Below are 11,612 nucleotides of genomic sequence, written 5' to 3'. Positions count from 1 at the left end.
CAGTGCTTGGGTGTCGGGATTTTGCGCCCCGATCCATGTCGGCCGATTATTTTCGCGAAAAATCAATCAAAAAACATGAAAGGGGTCGGGAAAACATGAACTAGGGCTCTGATACCAATGTTGGGTTTATCGGATTTCCAAAAACCGGATTCGACACTAAATCGAACCCCTAAAACGAATGCGGAAGACGAGCCCGGGAAAAACACGTATCATGGATCCTAAAGCACACCACGGAATCGAGCGTACCTTGTTAGCCACAGATTAAACACCAACGCCAATATGAGGAAGAGAATTTGGCCCTGTTCGATCCGATGATGCCAATTCGCCTTGAAGGGAAGAAAAACGTTACCTTGTGCTTACTGTTTTTCCTTTTTGGAGAGAGAGAGAGAGGGAGATGGATGTACGTACGTTAAAATGCCAAAAGGTGTGTTCTCCCTCTCTCTCCTCCCTTATATACGTCTCCTCCAAAATAGAAACGTACCCCTTCATCGTATCCCTCCATCCATGGGCCCAAATCCTGTGGCTCGGGCTTTCAGGCCCAACATGGGCGGACGGGCCAACTTAAGCCCATCACATAAAACCATCAAAACAAATAAAAGCTAGAAGTTTCGGGGTACTCCTTTCTTTAGTGTGTCCGACTCTTTGAAATCAGCTTTTCTTATAACTGCCGACTCTTTGAAATCAGCTTTTTTTAGAACAGCCAAACTTGCAAGACCTAGAGCGTACTCCTCCTAAATTGAAGGGCACGACCCATAGGATAAAGGGCACGTCACCCTTACTGTGAAGCACACTTCCCTTCAAGATAAAGGGGCATGCCTGTTTGGATAAAGGGAATGCCTCTTACGGCACGAGGGCATGCCCTTTTGGCTGAAGGGCACGCACCTATCGGTTGGGTGCATACTCTTTGCATAAAGATGTGCTTTCTTTGAACTAAGAGTCGGCTCGCTTGGGTTGACGGAGGGCTTAATCGATTACATTGTCTTTGGCCACTCTATCTAACAATTGGTTAAAGTCCTGACTTAATCTTTTGGTTAGAACTCATAATTTTATTAGTCAAAGTCCAGGTGTCGACAAATAAATTTTGTATGAAATTGCTTGAGATTGTGTCAAAGTCACAATCAATGTGTAGGTCTTGACGGTGTAGCATTTGCCCGACGCCTTGCTGCCACTGGCCTCACCAATCCGTGTGCCACATTTTTATTCTTTAGAAAATTTTACCAACATTTGACGGTATATATGTTTTTCTAGGAAACTTCATCAACCTAATTTTACTTTAATGAAAAATCTGGAAGAAATTATCTAGAGTTGGTCGTCGCCTTTCTAGGAAGGAGCCAAACGAACATTTTACACTAAAAAGTTGCAATCTGTTCCGTCATATATATAATTGACATGATTTTTAGTAGTACGAAAATCTTGTGACGGCATCTTTATGATATCATCACTTGATAAGATCGGACAATTTTGAATAAAAAACATGATATCTTGAGAACTAACCATTGGATTAGAAAAAAGTCGGATATTTTTCAAAAAAATCTTGATAAATATTATTTTCCATCATATCTTCAAATTGAATCTCATCGAGATTTTGGAATTGGATATACAATCAAATTTTCAAAAATCTTAAGTAAGAGTACAAAACTACCTAAAAGGTCAATTCAAATGGGCAAAAATATGGTCAAATTCCTAATCTGGATGAATATAACTCTAAGGAAACTGGCAAGAGATAAGCTCCAGAATCGGAAAAAAAAAAAAAAAAAAAACCGACAATATTATTTGCATGATTTGGTCAATTTCAAATTACACCCGACACATGCGAACTTGCTCGTGTAAGCGAAACAATATGTGGATTGCATACAATATAAGAAGCCTTGTTTCAAGTGGGTATTTTTAGGTGCCATGTGGTACCACCTTACCTGCTTTCTCTTAGAGATGCAATAATCTATTGAAGCCTGTAATGCCACTTAAGCTTGAAGTGACTAAGCGACAGGCAAATTTCTTTAGAGATAGAGCTGAGAAAAGGGTTGAACACTCACTTTTAGTCGTTCCTAAGCAGCAATGTCTTATGAAGTTGTTGAGAGGGTAAAAAACACTTGATTGGCTCGTCCTTTTTCGGGGAGAAAGAGATTAAAAATGCCATACATTGTATACTGTGTTCACTTTAGTATAAAGCCAAACTACTCTTCTGCTCTCCCTGGGTTCTTTAGTAAGTCAACATGCATTTTAGGGAATTCCAATTGATGGCCGCAAGAGAGAAAAAATGATTTCTCACACTATTTGACATGCCGAGCAGCATACATTTTCAAAGATTATACAATCTTTATTTATTTGTTATCTTTTTTATTTTAGAAATTATGTTAGGAATTAGGTGATACGTGATTTGAGTTGTTGTCCATTTTGATATTTCAGATTTAGTAGGTTAGAATTTTTTAGTGGATACTTCAAAATGGACTGTACATGATAGTTAATATCTAGAATCTCGATTGCTGCCGTACCATCACGGATTTTAGGGAATTTCAGTTGGCCAAAAAAGAAAAAATTGATTCTGACCCGGAGAGAACATTTTTTAAAATTTCAATTTTCATTTTTTCCCTTATCTTTCTTTTTTGAAAATGATTTCTTTTTTGAAATTTGATTTTAGGTTTAGTGGATACTTCAAAATGGACTGTACATGATAGTTAATATCTAGAATCTCGATTGTTGCCGTACCATCACGGATTTTAGGGAATTTCAGTTGGCCAAAAAAAAAAAAAAAAAAAATTTGATTCTGACCCGGAGAGAACTTTTTTGAAAATTTCAATTTTCATTTTTTCCCTTATCTTTCTATTTTGAAAATGATTTCTTGCGGTTTTGAGTAGTTACTCATGTGAATATTTAAAATCTACTAGGTAAGATCCTTATTAGTTTATTTATCTTTTCCCATTTTAAAATTCGAATTTCTCTAGGCTCTTTCCGTTTGCTCGTGTCTCCCCATTTCTGCTGCGTCGCCACTGTCAGGGAGTTCCGCAGTATTGCAGATGGAGAAGAGAATGACCCAAGAGTCGGACAGGATCAGCGAGTTACCGAAGCACATAGCGGAAGAAATCCTGTCGCGCCTGCCAATTAAGCAGGCTGGGAGGACTAGTGTTTTGTCGAGAAAGTGGAGGCACAAATGGCGCTCTATTCCACGTCTCGTGTTTGATGATCAATGTACCAGGAAGAATGTCTATGGACAACCTTTGCAAAACCTGGCGAAGATAATTGACAGGGTCCTCTTGCTTCATACTGGCCCGATACAAACGTTCGTGCTCTCTGACAAGGGGCTTTCGGCCACCCGTGACATTGACCACTGGATTCTTCGTCTGTCCGAAGTCTCCATCAAACAGATCGAACTCTGCATCTATGCCCCGCGGAAATACAAGCTTCCCAGCTGCTTGTTCAATTGTCGGGACTTGACTCGTTTGAAGCTCTACGGATGTTCGGCGACTATCCCACCCTCGTTTGAAGGTTTCAAGAACTTGGACACTTTGTATCTTGAGCGTGTTGGGCTGCCTCCCAATGGAATTGAGTTTCTGATATCTCGCTGCCCCCTTTTGAAACATTTGACTTTGAAAAATCTAGAGGGGATCACGCGAGTTAGCGTCGAAGCAGCTCACAACCTCGAGTCACTTAACGTTGGAGGAGCTTTTCTGGATGTCGCATTCGGTGTTAGGAACCATTTGGAGTCGGTCACGATAGGATTCGATGATATTATTGGATCTGACAATGCCAACTCAAGCAATTTGCACAAATTCTTCCAACATGTTCCCAATATTCAGATTCTCAAGATCGGGAATTACTCATTGAAGGTACATTTTAAGCGCATCCTGAAATTTGTTAGGACTTTTTGACTACTTACTTTTGGGATGAAAATATGTCGTTCTATTTCTGAATACACTTGATTTTGGCTTGCAGTGCTGGGCTTTTGAAAATGTTCCACCGACACTCCCTCGTGCACTTGTTCATCTGAACTACCTCTCCACATGCATAGACTTCAATAGTAAAGAGCAGATTTTGACTGTTATTTGCTTGATCAGAAGTTCTCCTCAATTGAGAAATGCAGTGTTTCAGGTGAGTAATTTAGATTTTGTTTTTTTGAAACTATTGTCAAAAATCTTTTCCCACATATTTTTTATTACTCAGCAACAACCAATCTTCAATCTTCGTTGTACTCACTTGGTAAGTTGTATTCTATAACATATCATAACGAAACAATTGAATATCTTTTTTATCTTGAGAATTATTTCAACGTCTAAAGAAAGATAAATGGGTATTATAATGATTTTTACTTCTATCAATTTTTTTATAGAATATATGTCAGATATAATTTGATTCAATTCGATCTTCGGTGATTACGATGTTATGCTTTTAATCATTGAATTTGATGATCTATACTTAGTGATCAAATGATCAAATGACCAAATTAAGTTCCCTCCCTACACGACTCTATATTAAAGCTGCTCTTTGATCATTAAAGACACAGAATAGTCCCAAGAAACAGCAGACTACAGGGATCGCGACAATGGCCGACTTTTGGAAAGACCACCACCACCAATCGTGCTGCCTGGAACAATTACAAGTCGTATCAATGAGGACTATTTTTGGCACCGAGCCAGAGCTGGAATTCATGAAGTTTTTGCTCACTAGTTTGCTGAACCTACAAAAAATGATCATCAGGCCTAACGACAGGACTATAGAAGTCAAGTTACTCAGGGAGTTGGTGCGGTTCCGGCGAGTCTCGGCACAAGCGGAGGTGATCATTCTCAACCCACCAAAATCGCATTGCAAATCGTGTTATTAACAGTCCTTGCAATCGTCACATAATTTGTGTCACTCATAGAAATGAGAATACTCTCTCGTTCATCTTGAGTTAGTCTCTTGTAAGGAGTTTCTCATTCCACATATGCTTTTTTTTTTTTTTAAACGGTTTGCGACTTTCATTATCATTTGGAAGCAAAATGGTTGCTTTGCTTATGGCCCTGATCGGCCCTCTGGCATTTTGCGGGGACCTTCATCGTATGAGTCTTCATAGATTTTCTTCTGGGTTGGGCCAGAACGTATCCATGCACTACATTTTCCACATTCTCAAATTAAAAGAAAATAATAATAAATAAAATTAGGGAGAAAGTTGGGCCATGAAAAGTAGTCTTTTGATTTTATAAGACTTCACTCCATTACTTATTCGAAGATATATGCTACTTTCCTGCACAACGGCCTCTATAGTTATTTTGAATAGTCCACCGTTAGCCCCTTTTGTTATTTTGGTCGGCTGGAATGATGAGTTGGATGTGGGAAGACACATGTCGAGTTATGATTCGTTCAAATTTCTTATGTGCTGGCTGAAATGATGAGCTGGAGAAGGAGATCTGTTGCTTTAGGAATATAAAAGGAATTAGAAAATTGGGACGTCAAGAGGGAGGTGGAGAGGGGGTCACATGCAATGAAAGAAGAAAAAAATAGTTTGCAACTTTCTGGTGTAATTAGGTTCTTAGTAAATCATTGGGGTTTATTTCAGTGACCGACCACCTTTTTCACATAAGAAGGGGCAGGTAAGGGGTTAAATCCCCATTTTCTTGGGAAGATTAGGGTGGGACGTGTAGATTTCGACTCTCATCCTCTACAAGGAGACATGGCAAAAGTTTGAGAGTGAAAATTAGCATAAGAGTATAGTAGGATTAATAAAATAAAAAAAAAAGATAATTCTTAGCAAAAAAATTCTGTCACTAGCACAACCTAAGGACAAACAATGAACCATTTTAAAAAGCATGTGAACAATTTTGAAAAAAAAATGTGGATGGACAACTTTGAATTTCAAACAAAAAATACTCAATGCAATCTGGGCGACTCCCTTCGAAGACCTAGGGTTTCAAATTGCGAGATAAACTAGCAATTTGAGCGAATTTCACTGTATGGCCATGGTGGTATCGAATTTTTTTTGTGAGAGATGATGAATAGTGCTGCGAAGAAGGAAGAAGCAAGGCTACCAAATGGTCATACTCGTCTATGTGTTTTGTCGAATTAAGATATAGAAAAAATAATGATCATGAGATGGCTAGTGTATCGAAGTTATATGAACAGACCGTCTAATTTCGCCACGTCATAGGTTGGGATTTGGTAGTCTGATCCAACGGATAAGTGGGAGGAGGCCTCAGGGACTTTTGGAACCATGGCAAATGATGTTTTAGGGAATCAAATTTGATCCGCCCAAAGCTCATTTGGAGGACTAGTTGGGCTTGAGGCAATCCCCCAACTTAATTAGGTTCAGACTTCGACAACATGTTAGGCCCAACACTATATAGTTCATTAGGATATACTTACATAGTCCTAATTTTGTCCAATTCAATTCGATTTCATCCCTATTTAATCTAGAGATGATCATCGGCTACTAACTAGATGGGTTTTTCTACCCAAAAAAAGGCACTGGTTTTCACTTGATGGACGAATTTGATTCTAAATTTCAAGTGTCATAGAATGCACTAACTTTTACCTAGGGGACAAATGTGGCTCAAACTTTCGAGAGCACATAAATTGTATTAACTTTTACCTAGGAGACCATTTTAGCCATTGCTTAAATAGACAACCAACATTGACTTGTCGAATGACAAGTGCCATGTCAACAGATATCGCTTCCATAACCAATTGAAATGACGTCTTTTTTGAGTTGAATGTCAATAAGAAATAGAGGGGATATCCAAATTGGGTTGGGGATTTTTCACAAAGTGCACATTCACCAAATGCACCCCAATTTCCCACCTACACTTTCATATCGTGAAGAAAACTAACCCTAAACCCTAATTCGCGTAGCCCGTGTTCCCTCCCTCCTCTCATTTGAAACTCCATTAATTGGCTCAAAACGACATCGTGTTACTTTGTTTAGTGACTATAATATCATTTCAATGACTCTGGTTCATCCTCAATTCAATTGGAAAGGATGATGTTTTCTTTCATATGCAAAAGACGCTGTCCTTCGTCAATTGACCCGACTCACCTTGCTATGTCAGTATCCCTTGTCACCTGATATGCCACGTCTACACGTTTTAATAGAAATTGTAATGGTGGCAAAAATTGTCCCTCACATAAAAATTTGTGCTGTCTCATGAGGCCCTTGAATGTTTGTGTTGAAATTATATCCTCGACGAAAATTTGGGTTCAATTTGTCTCACTAGTGAAAGGTGGTACCTTTTCATGCATCACATACAAATTAGGGTAACGATAGACCACATAGTTAAAGGTCAAACCTCAATCAACATCAATCCAAGTCTTGATCCCAAACTTAATTTGTTTCCCCAACCCGTCCATCATCAAATATTTGGATCGAATCAGGCCCCATAACTAAGGTAGTCTCTTCTCATATTTGTCAAAAAGTGCTCTTTGAACCCATTTGACCAGAGCAGATGCAAATGGCACATTTAATGACATACTGTTTAGCAATCTTGCTTCATAGTTGCGTTTCTTTTTGCACGTGTGACAAGTTCCATGTGTAATGCCTGTGAAGGATCCTTTCTCGTTGTAGGTTGTAATACCAAATACCACTTAAGGCTCAAGTTTCTGTCCCTAACCACCACAAACACAAGAAATGACAAATGGCTACATCTATTTAGGTGTTGAAAACTGAAAATTCAAAATTTAATGAGATTGACCTTGTTTGACAATCTTAATTTGCATCTACTTGATAGACTCAATTAACTTCAAAATTTACTTAGGATTTGTTTGATAAAACTTAAAAATTAAGTGCTGCAAGCGTAAGCGCCGAAGTTTAAGTACCGATTCTTTTAAGCGTCCTAAGAAGAAACAAAAAGTTGCTCAATGATAATTGAAACTTAATAACTAATTTTTTTTTTCAATTTCCTACCAAAGATAGAAAAAGACCATGCATTATCATCGCCAAGATGTTGGAGATATATTGACAGTATGGCTAGTATTATGTGAAAAAAAAAGTGAAAATATGAATAGGATTGTAAGCTTCCCTTGATTGTGGAATTGTAAAATGGACAAAAACGTTTAGGTCACCAATTTCTCCAAAATCGAAATAAGATGCGGAGTAGCTCATAAATCTGCGTATTGTTAAATGGATTAGAGACAAACAACTCAAAGGATGAATTTGTTGTCCAAAGAAACTTGACCTTTTTCGCATGGAAGTGTTGGATAGTGTGTAGAACGTGCATTGATTTTGTGAAACAATCATGCCTATACAGAATCAGTTACCAACATAATATAAAGGATCTTAAGGGGTAAAAGAAATAAGAAGCATACTAACGGAGGTTGGCTTATAGACTTGGCCTATTCCACTTTCCTAGCTATAGCAGCTCAAATCAAGGGTGGAATTTCATTATGTGATCCTTGAGATGTTACAATGTCTTCTATACTTCTTTCTACTTGTAACTCTTTGTAAAGATACAAACAATCCTCACTACACTTAACACACACACACACACAGTAAAATTGATCACTTAAGTGTCACTCTCTCTCTCTCCGGCGAAACTCTCTTGTTTTGGTGCTCACAAAAAAAAAAAAATAATATAAAAATTATTTAAATTAATTTAATTTAAAACATTTAAAAATAAAATTTTTAAATATTAAAATATTAAAAAATTCTCTCTCTCTTCAGTGGCATTAGCGGACGACTATACCTTGGGGGCTTCGGTGGCATTAGCAAACGACTATACCTTGGGGGAAGCTGCCCAGCAACTGACCGCTAGGGCCCTCCACGTAAATCGTGATAGTAACATGGGGATTCAAACTTTTTTTTTTTTTAAATTTTGTATTTTTAAATATTTTAAGTAAAAGTTTTAAATAAATTAAATACCAACGCGGCTACTCAAAACGTCGTTTTTGGTATGTCACTTAACACTCTCTTTTTTTAGATTACAAACAGTTAGAATTCTACAAAGATATACAATATAATTTACACCAACTTCTACACGTAAGAACAATAAGAAGATGAACGCTTGGAGTATAGACTAGCTTTTTCCCCCTCAACTCTATTACTCCAGTTGAATGGAGTATAGACTAGCTTTTTTCCCCTCAACTCTATTACTCCAGTTGGGATTTTTTTTTTTTTTTCCAAAAGAATATCGATAAATACTATTTCCAATTGTATCCTCTAATTGAATCTCAACGAGATTACGGTATCTGGTCAGATACAATCAAATTTTCAGAAATCCTAATTTAGACTACAAAATTACTTAGAAGATCAATTCAAACGGACAAAAATATAATCAAATTCCTAATCTAGACGAATATATTTCTGAAGAAACTCGATGGCAAGAGATTAGCTCCAAAATTTTAAAAAGATACCAACAATATCATTGACATCACAGATAAATTTCAAATTACACTTGACACATGTGAAATTGCCTGTGTAAACGAAACATTACACCGATATTTTACAAGATAAGAATCCTTGCGTCAATTGGGTATTTTAGGTAGCATGTGGTATCACGTCAACTGCTTTTTGAGAGATACAATAATCTTATTGAAGCGTAATGCCGCTTGAGCTTGATGTGACTGAGCAAACACGATAGGAAAAATTTCTTTAGAGATAATGTCAATCGTGATGCCTTTCCTTTTTTTGGGTTTTTCTCTCGAACATGAAAACCGTCTCCACTGTTTCAAAAGTTCTCCATTCACCCGACTGATCGTAACGCATTTCAAAAGGCAATAGAGCTGAGAAAAGGGTTGAGCACCCGCTTTTACACGTTTCTAGGCAGAGGAGTTTTAAGTTGTCGAGAGGATCAAAAGATCTGATTGGCTCTTGGCTCTTTTTTTTTTTTTTTTTTTTTTTTTGGTGTTATGAAGCCAAACTCCTCTTCTGCTTTCCTTGTGTTTTTCAAGATCACACTGTTTATCTCTCGAGTTTGAACACGTGAGTCAAATCCTATCCAGGATAAATTAAAGGAAAAATATGAAAGCTTAATATTTGTGGATGTGCACAAGATTTCCTATTTGGTGTTGAGTTCCAAAGTGAATATTTGGACCCTAAATTGCCGATATGATAAGTCCAATGAAAGTCGAGGATTTGTAGATTGCGGAAATCAATTCCCGTATATTGTTCGTTCAAGATAACAACCAAATGGGAAAGTATAGTGTTGACTTTGACCTGCACCTTGATTGGGATTAACGTGTGTCAGGCAAGGTAGGAAATAGAATCGTGTGTCAGGAAAGGTAGGAAATAGAATCGTATAAGAAGTCGGGAAAAGAATAATAAGGGCCTCACTTAGACTTGTGATTGGGAGATGAGTTGATCACGAAGAGGTCTTGAAGCGCAGCGTGGGGCTTGGTGTTCCTCCGTTGTTGATGTGAAGGCTTCTTAAAGCATCGTTTTTAAGTGAGTTTTGACCGGGTTATCTCGTTGGTTTCGTTCGTACAATTACACCAAGAAAAATTTGTGTTTGTAGTCAATTAAATCTTGTGGTAAGATTTGCATGTATGATTCCTTCACGAGATTGAAAGATTATTTTTGAGATTAAACACTGCGTACTTTGGGTGTAATTGTGAATTGGGAAACACTTTTAATGACTCTCGAGTGTGTAATCCATGTTATATCACTTGATCTATAGTGAATTCGTGACCGCTCTTCCCGTGGATATAGGTCTTAAATCTAATGTCTAATTTATTTTCTTTGTTTTGTCTATTTTATTGTTCAATGCTCAGTTCCGCAACATTCATCTCTTGTAAATGCTTGTCCCTCTGCCTCGTAAGCTAACATCTTCAACTGGGTGATGGTGATCGACAAGATCTCTCTCTCAGGTTAAAGAAACGCAGTTTGTTGCAGAGGTGAGTTGAAATCGTTAAGCCAAGAATAGTACATTCACTTCAACAATTCCACCGGTAATCAAGGCAGCATATCTTTACGTTTTCTTTTTCCCCCACTTTTTACGATTGGAGCCGAAGTTTACATGGTATTAATGCAAAGGTAATATATATAGACTCTTAACATCTCGGGTCTAGGGCAAGAAAATTAGAAAGTAGTAGTGAAGGGTTTTTTAGCGCACGAACTAATGGACTCCGTGCATGTGCACTCGCAAAATTTAGACCCTTGGACTGAGATTTTGGGGTGAACATGCATCCCCGGCAATCATGACGCTAATTCTTTAGTAAGTCAACATGCAGTTTTAGGGAAATTCCAATCGATGGCCGAAAGAGAGAAAAATTGATGTCTCACAATATTTGACATGCGGACTGCGGAGCATACATCTTCAAAGATTACAATTTTGTTTATTTCCTTATCTGTTTTATCTTAGAAATTATGTTAGGATATTAGTTGATATGTTTCAATTTTAAGTTGTTATCCATTTAGATATTTTAGATTTAGTAGGTCAGATTTTCTTATGGATACTTCAAATTGGATGGTACATGATAGTTGTAGTCTAGAATCTTAGTTGTTGCCGCAAATTTTAGTTTACATTTGACAATCTGGATAAAATTTAGATTGGAATAAAAAAATTTCTATCTTGTATTGATGCCGGTTTAAGATAGGATAAAGTTGGATATGAAAAGAATATATATTGGATAAAATTATCCCAATTGAGGTGGAATAAATGTGGATAGACTTTATAACGTTTATAATAGGAAAATTATTTTTCTAGAATAATAAA

At 37.3% G+C, this 11,612-nt stretch overlaps 1 protein-coding gene across 1 annotated transcript; it reads left to right on the top strand.

The window, feature by feature from the left end:
• The first annotated feature begins 3,014 nt into the window (after positions 1-3,014).
• Positions 3,015-4,816, top strand: LOC104416976 (F-box/FBD/LRR-repeat protein At1g13570). The gene is made up of 3 exons (XM_018860347.2): positions 3,015-3,824; positions 3,931-4,086; positions 4,493-4,816. Exons 1-3 carry the CDS (start codon positions 3,015-3,017, stop codon positions 4,814-4,816), a joined length of 1,290 nt encoding a protein of 429 aa, XP_018715892.2.
• Positions 4,817-11,612: the final 6,796 nt, after the last annotated feature.

This window comes from Eucalyptus grandis, chromosome 8, assembly GCF_016545825.1.
Source record: "Eucalyptus grandis isolate ANBG69807.140 chromosome 8, ASM1654582v1, whole genome shotgun sequence".
Taxonomy (NCBI): Eukaryota; Viridiplantae; Streptophyta; class Magnoliopsida; order Myrtales; family Myrtaceae; genus Eucalyptus; species Eucalyptus grandis.
The sequence above is the reverse complement of the archived record's forward strand: the minus strand, read 5'-3'. Positions and strand labels throughout refer to the sequence as shown.